Source organism: Nothobranchius furzeri, chromosome 15, assembly GCF_043380555.1.
Source record: "Nothobranchius furzeri strain GRZ-AD chromosome 15, NfurGRZ-RIMD1, whole genome shotgun sequence".
NCBI lineage: Eukaryota > Metazoa > Chordata > Actinopteri > Cyprinodontiformes > Nothobranchiidae > Nothobranchius > Nothobranchius furzeri.
The window spans coordinates 28,520,691-28,542,559 of NC_091755.1; the positions used below are offsets into that span (position 1 = coordinate 28,520,691).

Genomic DNA, 21,869 nt, shown 5'->3' on the forward strand with positions numbered 1-21,869 from the left:
CGCATCTGAGCAAATTAAACAAGTGAACCACACCTTTAAAGATTTCTTGTTTTTTCTTTTATGTTGTTGCATTTAAATGATTCAAAGATCATTTCCCAAACAAAGCATGACGTCAAAAGGTCAAACATGGTGACGGTGAAATGCTCTGGAGCTGCTTTGCTACTTCAGAAACTGGATTTTTGTTGAAAACTATCAAAGAAATATGAAATCTGCTCTCTACCATAAAAAGGTGAGGGATAAGGCCTGACCTTTGACCTTAAACAGCTCACACTAGAAAAACCTCCGATGTGTCTATATTAAAACAAATCAGTGTACTGGTGCATCCGCCTCCTGAACCAGAAGCTTCTACATGACAGAGGAAGGCTGTTCAATAAAACAACAAGCTGCTCTGAGTCAAGAGGAATCGTGGTCATTAAAAGCTTTCCATGTCAGAAGTTGTGATCAAATCTCCGTTACAGATTCTACTAAAGAGGAGGAATATGATATCCTCTCTAAGTTGGCATCAGTCTTTTGGAGATTTCTAAGGAAGGGACGTAACTACGCCTCCTCTGATGATAAAACATTACAGCCGGGGGTCTAGAATGAACAAATATTTGGACTCACAGTGAGAAATGATGCATGTACATGATGCTCATTTAGCATTAGCAATTAGCAAAAACATGCAGCATTGTTTTCCTTATTCTGGAAGGAAAATATGTTCAGCAAATATTAAAGTATTTTTCTAATTTCATCACAAACTTGAGGAAAAGAATGTGAGATTTGTGGTTGTCATGGCAACAGCGGAGCTGTGTGTCACGGTGTATTTTGTATTCCCTGTGCGTGCGTTTGTGTAAATGTGTGTAAATGTGTGGTTTTGCGCATGGCCGAGGGAGGAAGGTGAGCCCCATTTCCCTCCCCCCCCCCACCCCCCCACCCCCCCCCCGTCAGTGTTGCGGCTCTTTCAGAGGAGGCGGGGCCTGTTTTTCTGCAGAGGGATGCTCACGCTGGACCAACCAGTCTGGAAATCCCTGTTCTCCAGCACGTAGCATACACACACACACACACACGTACACACACACACACACGTACACACACACGTTCACGCTGACTGCAGTAAGACTCCCTTCAAGCTTCGGGGATCTTTCTCTCTCCTCTGTCCGTCCTCTAGCTGTGCTCCTTCCTCTCCTCTCCTCTGTCTCCGTTCAGCTCTCCAATGCTCCATCCTCCACAGATCTGACTCACTCACTTCTGTTTCTTGTCATCTGAGCTGAGCTGAAAGACACAACCAGGGATCATGTCTTCCAGCGTGACCTCCGGGACCACAAACAAGCCTCTCTCCCCTTACAAGAAGAGAGGCAGCCTGCAGTATGCGACCAGCACAGGTGAGCGCAGGAATTCTGCAGATGGAGAAGGTGTGAAGAGTTTCACATGAGCTGCATCAGATGTTTATTATTAGATTAGTTTAGAGGATGAATGAGAGAAAGCGTAGAGATAAAAGAATGAAAATGTGCATCACTTTTCCTTTTGCAATAGTTGGTGAAATGCATCCTGTTGATTAGAGAGTTGCAGCAGTTTATAGGAGATTTTTTAAACAGAGTTCTGCAGATTCATACAGATTAACCAGCTTTCTTTAATCTATATTTTCCCTTTTCTGGCTTATTAATAGCAATGAGACAACTTGTGTTGATGCTGTTCTCAGCTATGATCTGCAGTCCGAGGAATCGCAGCTGACTGAAGCAGTTCAGTGGTTGCATAACTTGTTCTCACAGGTGAACGCTCATTTTGGCATCAGCTGTCATGGTTTTATATAAACTGGATGATTATTCACAGAACTTGAATATCGTGTTGTTTCTGATTATTTTAAAGCATTTTGCACAAGTAACCATGAGGTTTTCTCTTCTTGGGAGCAGGGACTTGTTGCTTGAATGTGATGATGCTGATTTCTGTTCATCCTGATGGCAGCACATGCTTTAGAGAGAATCTGTATGTTGGTACCTCAGGACTTTGTCCTCCACTGAATGAGAGGATTAGCCTCCTCTCTGATGTATGCTCGTGTTGGTCAGCCTTTCATCCATACTACAAAGAACCGGCATCGCATCCTGGTCCAGCTACACTTTCTCTGAAATGCAAAACTTGTTCATTCAGTTTGATGCACCAAAGCACAGATGAGAGGAATTTTAAAGATAACACCTCCCTCTTTTAGCATTTACTTTTCAGCCTAGCTTTTATAATCAAAAGATGCTAATACATTCCACCCTACTGCAGCTCTTCTTCTGTGTGAGAGGTGAAAGTCCTACAGGGGTGGCGCGTGTGTAAATGGCAGATTACTGCAGTACTTATTCTACTAAGTAGCAGAAGATATGTATAAGACAAAAACAGGAGAACTTTTTAAAATGTACTGATGCTGTTAAAGAGGCAGAGGTCTTAAAACTTCAACATAGGCGTATCAAGCATCACACGTTTGCTGTTAACAGGTTAAACCTAACATCTTGTCAGGTTTTCAACACTTAAACTGGGTTATTGGACACATAAAGTCAGATGAAATGGGGTGTAGCATTTCTTCAATGACGCAATTGATCAACTAATAATCTTCATCTCCATCATCAAATGCTGCAGCAGGAAGTCTGAGTGATTTACCAGCTTCTCAGATCAGAACGTTTTCACCAATTACCCACACATGCAGCTTACAAATTAAAGGGCCATTACACGATTGCCCTCATGCAGGGAGAAATAATTGCTCGAATGAAGTTACAGTAAGGATAGATTTTCATGTTTTGGGGGGGTGGGGTTCACAGAAAGAGTCGACTGTACATAGATTCAGTTCTGTAGCCTTCAGGGTTTGAATTTAGCCCGTCTCTGCAGAGACACATGAAGACAACAGTCAGACTCTATGATGTTAAAGCTTCTAGGGAACCAACTGAGTAAGCAAAGATGACATTTAGGTGACTCATCTTTTTGTTTTGTGTATTTATTTATTTATTTATTTATTATTTATTTATTTTTTTTTTTTGCAAGATCTAGTTGACGACAGATTGCACAAAACCATGTTAAACAGACAAACCCACATTGGGCTGCAGATAAATTACGATTTGAATTATTTCAGCCTTTTAAATGATTATCCTCTCTTCCAACGAGCTGTCAGCTGCAGCTGTTCATAATACGATTACAAATTACAGTTTGTGCTTTCTGCTTCTCCGCATGAGGGTTGTTTAATTGTCTCTTGCATCCATGAGAAGCCTATTGGACCTTTGCAATTAGCGTAGCAGAGGCGACTAAATGTGGAAAGCTGCAGCAGCTTCAGATCCGCCCAAAATAAGGAGATCTCCAGAGATCATGCATAGTGTACTGGCTTCTGTGTATCAGGTCAAATCAGTGCAGTTATTTGAGTGAATTTGTCTATATTCTTTATGTTACTGCAGTTTTTGTGGAGCGAAGCTCAGCAAAGAGCAGCAGCGGGTGAATCACTTCTCTGGGTGTGAAAATAGGTATTTCTGAAATTAGAGACACCCACTCACTACTTAGCCCACTCTGTGCTGCATGCTGCTAGGACTTTTGGAACCATTTTAAATCAATGCTAATTGCCTTAAATGTGCGCAGCAAGGCAACACAGACTTGTTCTATGAGTCGATAGCTTTATGGAACATGGTAGCAATTAGAGGGATAACATAAAAAACGGATACATTTATCGCCAATCTTTTACAAACAAGGACTTGATGATTTATAATACACACAAAAAACTCTTGTAAAAATTGGCAAATGTGCTAAATGTATGTGGAAAATATGTCGTAGAAGTTTGTATGGTAGTGAAAGTTTATAGACAACAACTTGTGGTCTTTGGCTGTAGTGGTTAACATGAGATGAAGGGGTTGAGCAAATCCATTGTGCATGTACAAACTTCTTACTTGTACTTGTTCACAAACTTAAAAAAAATGGCAGTAATCACAAATGTTATCATCCTGTTAGTTAATCTGAGCAGCACTCATGTAAAACTATATTACAGGTTTTATAACATTTATTGGTAAAACTCAATAAGTAGGTTATAAAGTATCATGGAAGTCTTAAATAATCTAATTTTCTGTAATGGCCAGAAAGGTTATCTTTCAGCTACAAATTGTATCACTCTACTGTACACGATCCCCAGACTTATTGTTTTTCATTGACTTCATATGAAAAAAGAAGGGAACTGAGGGATAGAAGGAGGAGACAGAATATTATTTATAAAGTTATACGGGTTTTTTTTTTTGGCAGAAAAACTTCCTCTGAATTCTTTCTTTCTGTTTTTACCTTGAAATAATGTGGAATTTGTGAACTCTGCTGGCAAAAGCTTAAATAACAGTCTGGTTTCCTTAAAAAAAATAGAAAAAAATAAGGGAAGACAGAGAGTGGATGCCCTCCAGTGGAAAAAAGCGATGTGTTGGCCTCCTTATCTTCATGAAGCTTTAAAAAAGTCTTAATAGCTGAGGTTTTTTTTTTTCATTTTGGGAATTATAATATTAAGGAGCAGAAAGAGGAGGAGAAGTGGGAACTGAATTTATAAAGTTAAAAGAATTACATAGTAGAAACACATTTTATAAATGCATGTAAACTAAAGCATTATGACATTTTGGTGTTAGCAACAGGGCAAGCTTTTTTCTAAATATTTAGCTAAAAAATGACATTTGTATTTCTGTACTTGTGATAAACACACTGGTTGTGTGAAATGCTAAGTCAAGCAATCCACACTGCTTTGTTGCCCTAAAAGTTTGGGGAAAATCCAACCATCTGCTGGATGATGGGGAGTTGCTGCCCTCCAGTGTCTGAACGCTGATACTACACTTTGGTCATTTTTAACAATTTAGAGAAGAGACTATTTAAGGCTCCTTCTCTCAATAAAGCTTTAAAAATTCATATTTTTTCTTTTTGTCCTCGTGGAAATAGTAAAATTAAGGAGGAGAAAGAGGAGGAGTGGAAGAAGAAGGAACAAGGTTTATGAAGTTTCTGGAGTAGTAAGTAAAAACAGTTTGGTAGAAACACGTTCTCTAAATTATTTCAAATTACTGTAAAACACTTTTGCACTTAGAGTTGGTAACAGAGCAAATCTCTCTAAGAGTATTTTTCTCTCTGCTTTAATCAATCGACATCATTAGCTGATCAACACATCGTACCTCATCCGCCAAGCCAATTTTAGTTGTGTTAAATGTCATCACTACATGCTCACACATGTCACACAAATGTGCGCGTGCACACACACACACACACTCACGCTGTGTGTGTGTGTGTGTGTGTGTGTGTGTGTGTGTGTGTGTGTGTGTGTGTGTGTGTGTGTGTGTGTGTGTGTGTGTGTGTGTGTGTGTGTGTGTCATAGGCCATTACTGTAACAACAGGAGGCTGATCAGTAAACCTCTTAATTATTGACTAGAACAGTTGGAGGCCCATTCTGACACTTCAGCTGACACCCTGCACACCTGAATCCTACGTCTCTCCTGCTCTTATGAAGCAACAACTTGCAGGATAAGGGTCTCGTGCAGGTTTGGCATGGTCTCTTTGTTGTAGTGCTGGTCATATTTAATAAAATGCGGATGCAGGATATAAATAGCAGATTTCAGCAGCTCAAACCAGAGAAGCAGTCTTGTTCAGAAGGTAAAATTAATGAATGCATGTTGCTTTAAACATTACTTCATAGAAATTGTTTGTGTTCTGTGGAGTTCTCTTTTTTAAGTGAACATATAAAACAATTTGTGTTTTAATTCTTGTTATTTGCAAAATGTTCTTTTTGAACCTAATTTATTCCTTTTTAATCTCTTATGGAATAAACTGCTCAGAATATTTCAAATTTTTTTAAATATTAAATTAACTGTTATTTAATCAAATCACTGTTCAGAAAAAACTTTAGGTTTAAAGTTTATTTTAAGATTATCTCCACACTTTGTGACATTTTCAGCCACAGAAAGCAATATCCTCTATCATCTTTCCTTATAATTTCCTTTTATAAATAGCAAAATAGTGATCATTTTCTTATAAGCTGCACTTATTTTAAAATAAATTCCAAATGACACATACAAGTTTTATTTTAAATGCTATTACATATCCAAATACTCCAAAAAAGGTTGATATTTGATTTGACAATCCACCCCTTTTAGAATATCATAATATTAATAAGACTTCAATGATCAAACAATGATATTAATGTTAGGGCAAGACACCTCTCTATCTGTCCTAGCTTCTTCACCTCACCCATAATAAACATCACTCTTGGTCTTGTAAATCTATTCAGCTCATCAGCCCCAGCATCACTACAGTCTTTGGCCGCAAATCCTTCCACATTGCAGCAGCATATGACTGGAACAATTTACAAACACCCTTAAACGTGCAACTTTGATACCTATTACAGCCTTTAGATCTAAACTTTTCCAGATAATAACTGACTTCTGCTCTTGTTGATCACCCAGATCACACTTATTTACATACATTCACACACACATTCAGTTCCCTGTATTATGTAATGATTCTCCTGTATGCATGTGTATATGTTCTTTTAATTTTCAGACCCAGCTTCAAATTTTTCTAATGCCTGTTGATAAATTATTGTCTGATAATTTATTTGCTTATCTGTTTTTTGTTGTTGTATATATATATATATATATATATATATATATATATATATATATATATATATATATATATATATATATATAACTTTCATTTTATTAGATCCAGCTAGCTCTAGATTCTATTTTACACGTGCTCATTAATCACAATGATGCAGTAACAGTCCAAAAAAGCAACTCCTGAATTATTGTATATGCATGAGTGTTTTATTTTGGGAATATTAAAAGATTGGGTGTGATGCTGTGGCTTCCCACTAGAGAGAGCATGGAGTTGATACGAGTAAAGACAGGTCAGGTGCTCTGAGCACTGTGGTGTTTGTATTTTTGTTGAAGGTCATAAGTCTATTCAACACTTCAGAAGACAATCTTCATTTGTGGTGACTTTAACATTGATCTCCTAAATCCTAACAAATTGAAGCAAATAGATTAATTTATTAATACAGCATATAGTTTAAGCCTTTACCCGACAATTACTAAATCAACTAGAGTAACTTCACACTGTGTAACATCAATTGATAATAGACTAACAAACAACATAGAGAATAATATAATTAATGGTCTCTTAGTTAATGATATTACTGACCACTTACCAATTTTTATAATTTATGATGATAATTATAGGAATAATAATCCAGATAATAGCATAAGGTACAGACGTATACGAACAGTTAATACAACTAATGCCTTGAAGAATGAATTGATGAGACAGACATGGGAGGAAGTGTACCAGCAGACTGATGTTGACAAGGCTTATGAGACCTTTGTCAGAATATTTATTTCATTGTATGATAAGAATTGTCCCTCAACAAAATTTAGTAGCTCAAAAAAAGGGATAATCAACCATGGATGACTAAGGGGATAAAGTGTGCCTGCAAAAAGAAAAATAATTTGTACAGGTTGTTTATAAATAAAAAAAATCCAGAAGCTGAACATAAATATAAAATATATAAGAATAAGCTTACCAATAAAATAAGAATATGTAAAAAGGAGTATTATTATAAAAGTTTGAATAATGCTAAACATGATATTAGAGAAGTGTGGAAAATATTAAATAATGTAGTTCGACCAAATTTAGGTAATGATAAATTTCCGAAATATTTAGTTGAAAACAGTGTTGTAAAACATGATTATGGTGATGTGGCTGATAGCTTTAATAAATTCTTTGTAAATATAGGGCCGTCATTGGCAGAAAACATATCTAGCTCTTCAACATTGCATTCACCATTTAAAAAAAAAAAATCAAACCTAATCCTCATTCCATGTTTCTTTCAGCTGTAGAGGAACACGAAATAATACAAATTGTAAAAACATGTAAAGGTAAAACATCAACTGACAATCATGGCATTGGCATGATGACGGTAAAAAAGGTGATAGAAGGAATTTCAAAACCACTTGCATATATTTGCAATTTGTCTGTTCAATCAGGTGTATTCCCAAAATTAATGAAAGTTGCAAAAGTTATACCAATAAATAAAACTGGGAATAAGCATCAATTTACGAACTATAGGCCAATTTCCTTGCTTCCACAATTTTCCAAGATTCTTGAAAAATTGTTTAATAACCGACTCGAATATTTTTGAATAAATACAAGATAATATCAGACTGTCAGTATGGATTTAGATCAAGTAGTTCAACATCACTAGCTCTGGTGCATTCTGCGGAAGAAATTACAACGTCAATTGATCAGAAGACACATGTTCTAGGGATATTTATTGATTTAAAAAAGGCTTTTGGGTTAATCATTAAATGTTACTTGAAAAGGTAGAGAGGTATGGGATTAGGGGTGTAGTGTTGAGCTGGTTAACAAGCTATCTACAACAGAGGAGACAGTTTGTGAAGTTTGGAGAATGTTCATCTTCATGGTTGGACATTGTTTGTGGAGTACCACAGGGGTCTGTGTTGGGTCCAAAATTATTTTTATTATATATTATTGATTTGAGTAATGTAACAAATACACTGACATTTGTTTTGTTTGCCAATGATACCACTATTTTCTGTGCAGGAGATAATATTAGCGACTTAGAAAGGATGGTCCGAATTGAAATGTGCGTCATTGAAGAGTGGTTTATTGAAAATAAGCTTACATTAAATATAGCAAAAACAAAATGTATGCTGTTTGGTATGGCTAATAAAACTGAAGTTAAGCTGCAAATATATGGATGTGAAATTGAGCAAGTAACAGAACATAAGTTCCTTGGAATAATAATTGATAATAAATTAAGTTGGAAACCACAAATTAAACATGTGTATAACAAGGTTGTGAGAAGCATCTACATAATGAATAAAGCTTGACAGTACTTGGATTATAAATCACTCCATGTCCTTTATTATTCATTGATTTATCCCTATCTAATTTACTGTGTAGAGGTATGGGGTAACACTTATAAAACATCTATTGTACCCTTGTCTATCATACAGAAAAGAGCCCTGAGAGTCGTTCACAATGTTAGATTTAGAGAACACACTAATCCGCTATTTATATATTCAAAAATACAAAAATTTAAAGATTTACTCCAACTGTGTTTGGTGTGAATTATGTGTTAGTTAAGGTTAGGAACAGGAATAGCTGAGTATTGGTCATGGTTAGGATTAGGGTATGGGTTAGGCATAATACAGCCACAAAAATGAATGGAAGTCAATGTCACTTTGATAGAAAGACTGTGTGTGTGTGTGTGTGTGTGTGTGTGTGTGTGTGTGTGTGTGTGTGTGTGTGTGTGTGTGTGTGTGTGTGTGTGTGTGTGTGTGTGTGTGTGTGTGTGTGTGTGTTTTTAACAGCATCAGAAGGCTGCTCCAGAAAGCAGCCATAATGGGGGCAACATGCAGGCCGGCCCTCTAATTTTATTCCTGTGGAACGAGTAACTGGTGAACTCTCTCTCCTCAGACTTCCACTATTCACCAGAATAAAACAAAAAGTCAACAAAATGTCAAACGGAGACAGCCTGGTTTTGTTTTACTCACACTCATGGCTAACAAAAACATCTCAAACACATGGTCCGCTCAACAAAACACAGCCTGGACGATGGAGTGACAAGCAGAGGGGTGCTGTTGATCGGACTCAGTGAGGGAGAATCTATATTTTCTGCTGATGCACGTTGTTACACCCCCCGCCACCTCACCCCTCTGTGGTACGGTCCAGATGGATGTCAGAGGCGTTTAAATGTGGATGCTCAACCAGAAGCAGCCAGTGCAGACAGCTGGCTTGAACCAGGAGGCAGAGGTGGGGGGGTGAACCTTCTGAACCTGCTGTCTCTGTACGAGTGACAGGGGCAGATAAAGGATGACAGAAGAGATGACTGACTGACTCTGTGAGTGTACTGATGTGCAGGCTTACGTGTTTGTATCAGTGTGTTTAGATTTTAATGTTTGAAGGGCTTTCTTCTTGTTTCTCTCGATCCCTCCTGCCTTCCATGCTTCACTCAGCAGTCGTCATCCCGGGCCATTTGCTGTTAGGCATGCTTCTCTCTGCCAGGACAGCGTCTCTTTCCCTCCCTCCCTCTCCCTGTCTGTCTGTTCCCCTTTGGCCCTGCTAGCTGCTGCTCTATGAGGAGACAGGTATGCTGCACTACCCTCATCCCTTATAAAAAATGCAGATATATCCCTTCATCCTTTTATTCTCTTCCTCTTTCTCAGTCACTGCCACTCTCCTCTCCCTGTCCCTTCACGGCTTTGTCTAACAACCCCAAGTAGGGTTGTCTTTGGGTTGCTGAGGAGACAGTGTCCCCATTGATTGCACTGCAAACTTGCTTCCTCGTGCATTTGGAGGACTGTTAAATGGTGCAACTGTGCACAAACAGCACACCTGCAGCTACAGGTTTGTTCAATGGCTTTTAAGGCAAGAGAGAACCCTGCTTTCATTTATTTAAAAGAGCAACAATGCTGGTGTCTGCATTACTGCAGCCTTTGTTGTTGCAGCTACAGAGATGCATAACACCTATTTAATTAGGTAAATGATGGGAGTCCTTAGAGAACCTTACTTCATCTTTGTAGAAAACGTTTGCTTCTTGCATCCTATTTGACAGTTTCACATTTGCTGCACTACCTTTAGACTCAGCATCGAGAAGAAGAAAAAAACAAAAAAATTCTAATCTCTTCAGATGGAGCTCCGATGTTGTGCGGTTTGTAAAAGTTGTCCTTCGGTGATCCTGCCTTCTCAGCAGCTGCTGAACATACGGATATGAGACATTGATGAGTCACAGAGTGGAAATCTGCAGAATCAGTGAAAGCAGGAAGGCAGGAGCTGCTGCTGTGCAGCCCATTGGATGATGAGAACATAATGAGGGAAAGCACTGTTTAACCTTTGACCTGTTCGGTCCCCTTTTACCTGATGAAGGTTAAAAATGAAGATGATCTGTGGGAGAACTTCCATATACTGACCCTTGTCCTCTAGCTCTAATTTGTTATATGGCCTCAGAAGATGTCTTTCTTGTGTGTCCTTTATTGTGCATTTTGATCCTGTCTAACCTTATTTTGCTGCTCAGAGTGAACGTGGAGCAGTGAGCTTAGAAAGACTGTCTTTCACTGAACCTGCTGAGCCTGGAGACAGTTTAGAATCATTTAAAATAAGATCCTCGTTCTGCTGCTCCCTTAGAACAATAAAGCCTTCATCCGACCAGATTATGCATCAGCGAAACACTGATGGGTTTTTTCTGAGTGGTTTGCTCTCCAACAGTGAGGGGATGAGTTGTTATATAACCGTGGATACTACTGATCCAAATATAGCAGCCATTAGGGGCTTAGCTCCGGGTCTCTAAACCTTGGCTGTGCTCGGCCCGTTGTCTTTCCCCTCCGGTCGTATTCTGCCCTTCACACCAGAGTCCGGCATCATCAAGACAGCTTAATATGAGCCAAACTGACAGTAGAGATAATATCTCAGCTTGCTGTTACACTCCACAGATGAGCACCATTTTTTTTACCCTTCTGGGGTCTGATCATATTCCACTGTCATCAAAGTTGAGCCTTTATGTGCAGATGGTTTTTTCCCTCAGTAGATTTAGTCTGGTTTTGGCTTTCCGTACAGACTAACTTGGTGTGTGTTGAGTGGGAGGTGTTGATTGGAGGGTGTGAAAAATGTGTGGTGGGTTGTGGACTGGCCAATTACTTTACAATGGTCATTTCTCGTCTTAACCAGCCCTTTACTAACATCATCAGTGGTTTTTAACGGAGACGTTTCTGAAGCCTCAGGGAGGCTGCTCAAGATAACTCCAGGTATCATGATGTGTGCGCTCACTGACCTTCCTTCAGGTGCACTTCAGATATACCGAGCCCCCCTGATACGCTGCCACCGACACAATGAAATATTCAACATGATGATGAATATTTCAGGAACAGGTGCATAGTTTCAAAGTTAAGTTTGATATCAACCTAAAATGTCCCAATAGGAGCAAAGAAAACAGCACTGATGCAGCACAGGGATGAAGCTTCTAGCTTAAACCAACTTATTTTCCTTGAGGCTTTCCCCAAACTTCATTAAATGAATCCACTCACGTCCATCTTTGTCTGAAGTGTTTGGTTTTCTGGCGGACCCCTTAGTTTTCCCTCCTGGTATGTCCGCATTAGCTGGTCTATTGTGAACAGCTCAAGCTCAGAGCTAGGTGGCACCGTGAGAACCCACTGAAGAGCAACAACAAGCTTCTGTAGACTTTTTGATGAAACCATTCCACAGCTGAAAAAGCAGCGTTGATCACAGTAGTAGAAAAACCAACATTACAGAAATGCTTTTGTGTCTAAAACTTGAGTTTAATCTAAAATGACAATCAGGAAACATTTGAGCTAAAATGTCACTCGTTGTTCTTACTTTTTTACAGTTGATGCTCGTGGTCCTCGCCGCCTTCTCACTTCCCAGCATTCTTTACCTGGGATCCCAGTGGCCTTGAAACAATCCATTGACCTGCGCACCTCCATGGACGGGAAATACAAGGAGATAGCTGAGGTAGGACCTCGGTCACAGCCACGAAATAGTTTTTTAAACTTTAAGCTAGAGCTTTATGGAAGAAATATAATCTCACCACAATATGATTTTTTTAAAGACAGAATTTTAGACAATTATTTTTTATTCCGTGAAATTATATATTTTAGTTTTTTTTCTACTTAAAACAAACCAGCAAAAATTTAATCGGTAAAAATTCAACTGCAGAATTTCAATGTAAACATTTCTTTGGCCTAAATTCATTAGCATAAATACATCAGCATACATTTTACATTAAAGATTGTATGGCAAAAATTTATCAAGTGAGGTGACCTCCTGGTGACCCAGGCCAAAGTAATCTCACTCAATAGAGGTAATGCTTCACTAGTGTCACGTGATCAGAGAAGCATATTTTCATTGGCTAAAAGTCACTCAACTCAATCGAGTGATGGCCCCTTTGGCTTGGATCCCCAGGAAATCTCCTCAGTTGTTTGTGTTGTTGAATTTCTGATGTTGAATATTTCCAGCTGAAATTCTGCAGCTGAATGTTTGCTCGTGAGATTTTACTTTGAAATTCTGCAGCTGAATGTTTGCTTGTGAGATTTTACTTTGAAATTCTGCAGCTGAATGTTTGCTCGTAAGATTTAACTTTAAAATTCTGCATTTGGATTTTTACAGAAGAAAAATTTGCTGATGTATTTTAAGTGAAAATGAGTTATGTCAAAAAGTCTGTCTAAACAAGTGGTGAGTGTATTTCTTCCACATAGCGGTAACATTGATCTCAGTGATTGTTGGGTTAGAAGCTTGACCATTTTCATATTTGACACCACTCTGCAGCCCTCTACTGGCCAGATACTGCACTTAACAGTTTTGTGGAGAGGGTAGGTGTTCTAGTGGGTGTTTCTCTCTTACTTTTAATTCCAGGCTCTGCAAAGATGCCAACAGAAAAGCAAACTTCTTCTTTTTCTTCTTCTACTTTTTATCTACAATCAGCAAACTGATAAAGCTAACTGCTCATAATATAACTAACAGCCGTAATGCACGAATAAGAGCACCCCCTAGAACATGATCTACCCCATCTACACAACTGTTAAGTGCAGCTCTTGCTTAAAGTAACTAAATAGTTTTTTAAACGTTAACATGAACATTTGTTTTTATTTAAACTAACTTGTGTTTGTGTGAAGGAGCTTTTCTCCCGCAGCCTGGCAGAAAGCGAGATGCGAAGCGCTCCGTATGAGTTTCCTGAGGACAGCCCCATTGAACAGCTGGAGGAGAAGCGCCATCGCCTTGAGCGGCAAATTAGCCAAGATGTCAAGTAAGCGATTGAAAGGAAGGAGGTTGATGCATTGAAGAAGATGATTGTGATTAAAATCAAAATCTTCCTCTTTTCACAGGTTTGAACCAGACATCCTCCTCCGAGCAAAGCAGGACTTCATGAAGACTGATAGTGCCACGGATCTCGAGTGAGTCTGATGATCCGATTGTGAATATTAATGCAGTAATCTCTAATGTGTTTATTGATCTATTGTTAGATTCATGAAGGAGCAGAGCGAGGCTTCAGACCAGCAGGAGAGAGAGCCGGTTACTGAGAGAGAATACCAAAGAGTCACTATTTCTGGAGAGGAAAAATGCGGGGTTAGTCAGAGAGATCAAAAAGTAGATGTTTTGTGTAGCTTCTCACTTTTCAAGTAGCATCTCTTATCTGGTGAATGTATAAGATTGCATATTTGCTCCTTTGTTCCATCCAGGTCCCGTTCACAGATCTGTTGGATGCTGCCAAATGTGTGGTGAAGGCTCTGTTCATCAGGCAGAAGTACATGAGTCTGTCGCTGCAGAGCTTCTGCAGAACCACCACTCGCTACCTGCAGGAGCTGAGCGAAAGACCTCTGGACCTCGACATCTACGAGGAGGAGATCCCAGAGACCTCAACCAATGCAGGTTGATAGCTTCAAGCATTATTTGGGTTTCACTTTGGCAAAACACACCACACAAATACTTGACAGCTTTATGACATCCCCTTCAAGTTCATCGGACTTGATTAAGTTGGTTTAATACAGCAAAACTCGTGTTTCAGGATCGTTTCCTTTAAACCAACACAAATGAAACAGAAGTATTTTAACTTTGACCTGGTAAAAATACACTCCTGATACTTTTTTGTTGATTTCCTGTTGCTCATTGAATCTACATGCACATATAAAACCTGCAAAATCCGAAGAAGGGAGTTGTTTCAACAGATAATCTCTTTTTGTCATTTTATTCTCTTTGTTAACATCATTAAAGACGTTTGCATAAATGACATTTGAGCTGCTGTGTCCATTTTTAACTGATCATGGTAAACCACGCCAAGAGACACATACTTAAAATGGCTATAACAGACTTTCAAACAAAGCTAGAGCTAATAAAAGAACATTAGATGTAAACATAAGTGAGCTAACATCTAGTGTTTTGTGCAGTTCCCTCACACCCTGAAACACGTTCAGTTTTTATAAATCCACAATCTGCTACACACCCCTGAACATGCTGCCATAACGTGTGGGCTGTTGAAGTCAGACGTTAGCAACGTGAGCTTGATTTTCTGCCTCCTTACAGATGCCACCGTGCACCCACCTGCTTCTGACAAGCACCCGTATGAGAACCAGGACCCTACCAGCATGCCCTCTGACATGGGCTACGGCTGTAAGATGGTGAATGGCGTCATGCACGTCTATACAACGAGGGACGTTATGGAAAAGTAAGACATCTGTGTGTGTGAGAACAGTCAGTCTTAGCTCCATTTCACGTATTTAAATGAGACTCCTTTAATGGTAACAGGAACACAGAGCTGGACCTGCCATATCCAGACCTGCAGGAGTACATCGCCGATATGAACATCATGATGGCCCTCATTATTAATGGACCAGTGTAAGCTTGATTACTTCTACTCTTGCATTATTTTTGTGTTATTTGCATTAGAAAACAGACCAGAAATCAGTGGTTTGTCTTCCTTTTCTATAGAAAGTCCTTCTGCTATCGTCGGCTACAGTACCTCAGCTCCAAATTTCAGATGCACATTTTGCTGAATGAGATGAAGGAGCTGGCAGCACAGAAGAAAGTCCCCCACCGAGATTTCTACAATATTCGAAAGGTGAACTTGGAAAAATCGCTTCACGCCTGACCCTATCCAGAACTAGCCCCTAATTCATGGTCATTTTTCTCCCATTTGTTTTATTTTGGTAGGTGGACACTCACATTCATGCTTCATCTTGCATGAACCAGAAGCACCTTCTACGTTTTATCAAAAGGGCCATGAAGAAGTACCCTAAAGAGATTGTGCACGTAGAGAGGGGAAAGGGTCAGACGCTCATGGAGGTGTTTGAGAGCATGAATCTGACGGCCTTCGACCTCAGTGTTGACACTCTGGACATGCATGCTGTGAGTAACACCTCTTCTAAAATGTGTTTTTACATGAAAATAGAAAAATTAGGGTTTTAATTTTTTTCTTCAGGACCGTAACACATTCCATAGGTTTGACAAATTCAACGCCAAGTACAACCCTATTGGTGAATCCATCCTGAGAGAGATCTTCATTAAAACTGACAACTACATCAAGGGGAAGTACTTTGGTCACATAATAAAGGTGCTCACTGAATGCAAAGTTTACACTTCACACAGTTTTTAACTGATTTTATGACTCAGTGGCGCTCTCTGGTGACTCAACTGCATCTCTGCATCTCAGGAAGTGATGGCTGACCTGGAGGAGAGTAAGTACCAGAACGTGGAGCTCAGGTTGTCCATCTACGGACGTTCCAGAGACGAATGGGACAAGCTAGCCAAGTGGGCCGTCAAATATCAGGTCTTCTCCAACAACGTGCGCTGGCTTGTACAAATTCCCCGACTCTTGTGAGTTTCACCATTGTTGGAAACAAATACGTGTATTTTCTCACCTACAGCCGTAAGGATCCTGTAGTTTACATAATTATACTCTTCTCTATAAAAAGAATATAAGAAAATGTTATTCACTCTTTAATTTCACTTTGCTAAAATAAAATCTAAAGGATAAACTGATCTTTCCGACTATTTTCTGACAATTATAAATGACATCAGGGCACATTTGTTACTGAAAACTCCTTTGTAGGTTTGCATGTTGTTGTTACATTTATATATATTGATTTTATGCTATAAATATCTTGTCTGGCTTGACTATAAAGCATCTTCCTCATCTTCAGTTCCCAACATTTTGACAGTGACCTTCATTTACACAACATTTTAGAAATGACTCCTGACTCCTTTTCGCTCCCTCCTCAAAGTGATGTCTACCACACAAAGAGACAACTGTCCACCTTCCAGAAGTTGTTGGAGAACATCTTCATGCCTCTGTTTGAGGTCACCATCAGCCCCAGCAGCCACCCAGAGCTGCACCTCTTCCTTCAACATGTACGACACCTGAACGAAGAATCTGTTAGCGCTACCCTGAGACACTTGGACTTATCTTCTCTCTTCTTCATGCAGGTAGTTGGTTTTGACAGCGTGGATGATGAGTCCAAACCAGAGCTGCACATCTTCAACATGGACAGTCCTCTGCCAGCCAAATGGACAGAGGAGGACAACCCGCCCTATTCCTACTACCTCTACTATATGTATGCAAACATGACTGTGCTGAATCACCTGCGCAGGTATGTTAATCACACCTTCATTTAAATGGCTGTCATGGTCTGCTTTATCATTTTGTCCATGCGGTGCTTTCATCTTAATATGTAATACATATGTACTTATCTGGTGTTTTGAACTTCCGTTAAGAGGTTTGCTGACCTGAAATACCACAGCATTTGTGTTTTTATTGTTTAATATCAAAGTAGTAGTGTTTCTGTTTCCAGTGTCCCCCCACTGTTATTTTCTCCCAGCTCTTACCCTTTGAAATGAAATAAAAACAAAAAGAAATACGTAATTACTGAAGGTTTCAACCCAGAAAATTAACCCTCCTTTGCTTTCATCTGTTTGACAGTGAGTCATGCAGTAGGTGCTGGTTTATTCAGGTTATACCTACAAAATGAAATGCTGAAGTCCTCCTACTACTATCTGTGTGTGTGTGTGTGTGTGTGTGTGTGTGTGTGTGTGTGTGTGTGTGTGTGTGTGTGTGTGTGTGTGTGTGTGTGTGTGTGTGTGTGTGTGTGTGTGTGTGTGTGTGTGTGTGTGTGTGTGTGTGTGTGTGTGTGTGTGTGTGTGTTTCAGGCAGCGTGGGTTTCACACACTTGTTCTGCGTCCACACTGTGGGGAGGCAGGGCCGATCCATCACCTGGTGTCTGGTTTTATGTTGTCAGAGAGCATCTCCCACGGGCTGCTGCTCAGGAAGGTCTGATGCACGTTCTCATGCAGGAGATCTTAAATGTTAGATTTAAAAAATATAAATGAGAAGAGAAAAAAAACCAATTAGGTCTTTTTTGGTGCTCTTGTGAAATATGTGAACGTGTTTTATTCTCCTCCAGGCTCCTGTGCTGCAGTATCTGTACTATTTGGCTCAGATAGGCATCGCCATGTCTCCTCTCAGCAACAACAGCCTGTTCCTCAGCTACCATCGTAACCCGCTGCCAGAGTATCTGTCCAGAGGGCTCATGGTCTCCCTGTCTACAGACGACCCTCTGCAGTTTCACTTCACAAAGGTCAGGCTAAAGTTACTGAAGCACAGTTTTCATCTGAGAGTTTTTCTTCTCTGACAAAGAACAAAAATAAGAGGTGTTTTATTTTTTAGGATCTGAATGAAACAAAATACAATCTTAACTAGAGTCAGTAAACTTCTCAAGTTATTTATTTTTGTATAATTCAAAAGACAAAGGTGATGAGCCAAAATGTGTTGCACATTAAACATTGAATTTTTAGGTTTAAATTCCTATAATATCCCCTATGATCGTATAGTCTGACCTTATGATATTTATACCGCAAGATTCTGTTTAATCTTCAAAACTAGACTTCCTCTTTATGTCATATATTTTAATTTTACATTTAATGTTTTTTGAAAGACGCCTATGTATGGGGAGAAAAAAGCCTCAAAAGATCTGTGTGTGTGTGTGTGTGTGTGTGTGTGTGTGTGTGTGTGTGTGTGTGTGTGTGTGTGTGTGTGTGTGTGTGTGTGTGTGTGTGTGTGTGTGTGTGTGTGTGTTGCGTGTGCATGAGTGTGTAACTAAATCTGTGTGAATATGTAACTAGATCTCTGTGTGTAACTATTGATTTGTAACTTGTGTTTACATTTTTGTGTGTAACTACATACAAATCATTAAATACACAACCAGAGATCTTTAGTTACACACACACACACACACACACACACACACACACACACACACACACACACACACACACAGACACACGTAACTGACCAATTGCTCTTAATTTTCTTAAGTCTTAGATTCTGTGCAAGTGTTATAAAATTCTCAGTGATTTGTGATTTGACTTATTGTGTTAAGATTTTCTTTACTGCATGTGTTTAAAACGTGCAGGAGCCACTGATGGAGGAGTACAGCATTGCTGCTCAGGTGTGGAAACTGAGCTCCTGTGACATGTGTGAACTAGCCAGAAACAGCGTGTTAATGAGCGGATTCTCTCATGAGGTATGAATTATCTCTGTAGCTCATCACTGGCTAACCCTGCGTTTTAATAATGCCTGACACTTCTCTTGGACCAGATGAAGAGCTACTGGCTCGGACCAAACTACATTAAAGAAGGACAGGAGAGCAACGACATCAGGCGCTCCAACGTGCCCGACATCCGTGTGGCCTACCGCTACGAGACCATGTGTGAGGAGTTAAACCTAATCACACAGGCCATTCGCACAGATGAGCTAGAGACCATCGAGGAGGAAGGGGCTCTGTGCATGGGAGCAGTGCATGCAGAGAAGTGAAGCAGCAGCACAACACCAAGATCACCATAGTCCCCACTGTCTTTGCTCGTGAACACATCACACCTTGGAGAGGAGAAAAACTTCCTTGCGGGAGTTTTATTGGAGCTGGTGCTGCCGAGAAGGCATGTCTGATAATTCTATCCTTTATTTATTTAATTTGTGTTTTTAATTTTACAATATTTCTTAAACTGTTGAAGAAATCTGTTTTTGTCTGCATTTCTGAATGATGTCAGCAACTTCTTAAAACCAAATCTTGGACAATATTCTTTGTATTTTCCGCACCATAAGGCTCACCTGATTATAGGGCGCACAGCCAATCAGCGTCCTAGTTAAAGGTTTAGTCTGCACATGAAGTTCCATAGCAGCTATAAAAATTGTTCAACAGCAATACTGAAAAAAAGCACTCACATTTTTTTTTCATTCCTCATCCATAAATCCCTCAAAATCCTCATCCTTCATGTTTGACATGAAGAACTGACCCAGCACTGAACCCAGCATGCTCGGCTCCGACGCGCCCGGCTCATCGCCGTCAGAGTCAATGTCACTGTCGTTGCTCGGCTCTCCCGTTGTGATCCCGGCCTTGGTGAAAGCTCAAACAAAAGCCTGGACAGAAACGTTGGCCCAGGCATCAGCGATCCACTCACAGATGGTGGCATAAGTCGATCGGCGCTGCCTGCCCGTCTTGGTGAACATGTGTTCGCCATCAGTCATCCAGCGTTTCCATGCTGCTCAGACTTTCGCTTTGAAGGACCGGTTCATCCCGATGTCCAGCAGCTGGAGTTCTTTGGTTAATCCACCCGGTATGATGGTGAGCTCCGTGTTCATCCTCTTCACTTGGATTTTAACTGCGTCTGTGAGATGGGCCCGCATGGAGTCACAGATCAGCATGGCTGGAGAAGTGTGGAAGAAGCCGTCCCGTCTTTTGGTGTACACCTCCCGCAGCCACGCCGCCATCATGTCCTCATCCCTCCAGCCTTTCGGGTTCATCTTGATGATCACGCCGGCGGGAAACTTTTCTTTGGGTAAAGTTTTCCGCTTGAAGATGACCATCGGCAGCAGCTTCTGGCCATCAGCCTGGCAGGCAAGCACGACGGTGAAGCAGGACTTCTCGTGGCTGGTCGTCCACACAGACACCGTGCTGGTCCCCATTTTCTCCACGGTCCGGTTCACCGGGATGTCGAAAGTAAGCAGGACCTTGTCCATGTTGGTGATGTGCTGGGGCCAGATGTTTTTGTCTGCCATCTTCTTAGTGCAATAGGAGCGGAACATCTCTAGCTTCTCAGCGTCATCTTTTGTTTGGTGAGGGTGGGCGGTGCTACAGGTCGGCTCTTTGTTTTCCTGCGGACGCCGGTGTGGCTGGCTTCACTTGCGTCCTTAATACATGTATAAAAGGCGCACTGCCGGTTCAGGGGACGATCAAAGGTTTTTAATAGCGCCTTGTGGTGCGGAAAATACGGTACTTTACACTTGGTTCAAACATCGACTAACGAAAGAGACAATTTGGAATGTTTTCGTGGAAAGAAGAGTTATTGTTTCAGTCTGAGTCTGGGCTAAAGGCACTGGGGTTCTCTTGTTATTTGGGGGATCTTGTCAGTAGATGTTTTAGGGATAACACAGAGTCAAGCAGGACATCAATGTTAGGGAAGATAATACCGCAAGAATGTGTGCAACAGAGCAATGTCTAACTTTTAGTTGATGATACAGCACATCAATAATAAATACTTATTAAATTTAATTTAATTTAATTTAATTTAATTTAATTTAATTTAAATTGTGCTGTATAGCAACAAAAATTAACCAAACGTTAAAATTGGCATGTCTAAACCACGAGACTATTTACACATTTATTAAATTAAATAGGCTTTAAGGACTCGATGGAGATGTGAGTCAGAACACCAACCTTCCTGTTTTACAGTGTTGTTCTAACAAAAAACTAATTTAACAGATAAGAGAAAATAATTAAGGATCAGACTAGAAGCACATATCCATGTGAGCTGACTTCTAAAGTGTCTCATGTTGCTTTTCTATCAGAAAACCCTTTTTTGGTTACATAATTCTGCCTTTGCAGGCTTTACAGTGCTTCAGTGAGGTTGCATGAGGACTCGTCAATATTTGCTTCTTGTGTGAAGCGATACTACACATATGTAGTATCGTATACTTATACTTGTTGATATTTTTATTTCTACTGAAGGTTTGAACGTTGATTCTTCACCGTGTGTCCTTTACAGATTTGTCAAAAATGTGTTTAACAAAGGTAAATAGTGCATGATGTCCTTCTTGAGCTGTTCCTCTTTGCACAATAAAAACACTGTCCTAAATTTACAAGTATTAACGAACTGAAGGTTTAATGATCTAAAAAAAAAACTTTGGACCTTCTTGTCTTTGCTGTGACTCCTGGCGTCATTAGTAGGACTATTTTTAATGAATATTAAAGAACATTGCTCTCTGACTGATGAACAAGCTGTTTGTAAAATATTCTTTATTGCCACGTGTGTCTGTTAAGAATAAACATTATTCATGTTGCCAT

The 21,869-nt window shown here is 39.9% G+C and overlaps 1 protein-coding gene across 5 annotated transcripts; it reads left to right on the forward strand.

Moving 5' to 3' along the window:
* Positions 1–1,133: 1,133 nt before the first annotated feature.
* ampd2b (adenosine monophosphate deaminase 2b) lies at positions 1,134–21,866 on the forward strand. 5 transcript variants are annotated; one of them, XM_054745849.2, is made up of 20 exons: positions 9,733–9,871; positions 9,987–10,118; positions 10,197–10,377; positions 12,371–12,495; positions 13,656–13,786; positions 13,866–13,934; positions 14,004–14,106; positions 14,220–14,409; positions 15,061–15,202; positions 15,283–15,372; positions 15,466–15,595; positions 15,688–15,882; positions 15,956–16,087; positions 16,187–16,350; positions 16,758–16,884; positions 16,960–17,123; positions 17,680–17,800; positions 17,934–18,107; positions 18,942–19,052; positions 19,127–21,866. In XM_054745849.2, the coding sequence occupies exons 3-20, from the start codon at positions 10,338–10,340 to the stop codon at positions 19,340–19,342; spliced, it is 2,424 nt and encodes an 807-aa protein (XP_054601824.2). In that variant the 5' UTR covers positions 9,733–9,871; positions 9,987–10,118; positions 10,197–10,337; the 3' UTR covers positions 19,343–21,866. The 5 variants fall into 5 exon arrangements, with proteins under 5 accessions (XP_054601823.2, XP_054601828.2, XP_054601824.2 ...); XM_054745850.2 differs by having other exon boundaries at positions 9,734–9,871; positions 9,990–10,118; XM_054745851.2 differs by lacking the exon at positions 10,197–10,377.
* Positions 21,867–21,869: the final 3 nt, after the last annotated feature.

Excerpts from the sequence above, each read along its gene's own strand:
- ampd2b (XM_054745848.2), top strand. The coding sequence starts at position 1,274 with ATGTCTTCCAGCGTGACCTCCGGGACCACAAACAAGCCTCTCTCCCCT. Across the intron at positions 1,362-12,370 it reads GCAGTATGCGACCAGCACAG|TTGATGCTCGTGGTCCTCGC; the intron begins GTGAGCGCAGGA and ends ACTTTTTTACAG. Across the intron at positions 17,801-17,933 it reads ACGGGCTGCTGCTCAGGAAG|GCTCCTGTGCTGCAGTATCT; the intron begins GTCTGATGCACG and ends ATTCTCCTCCAG.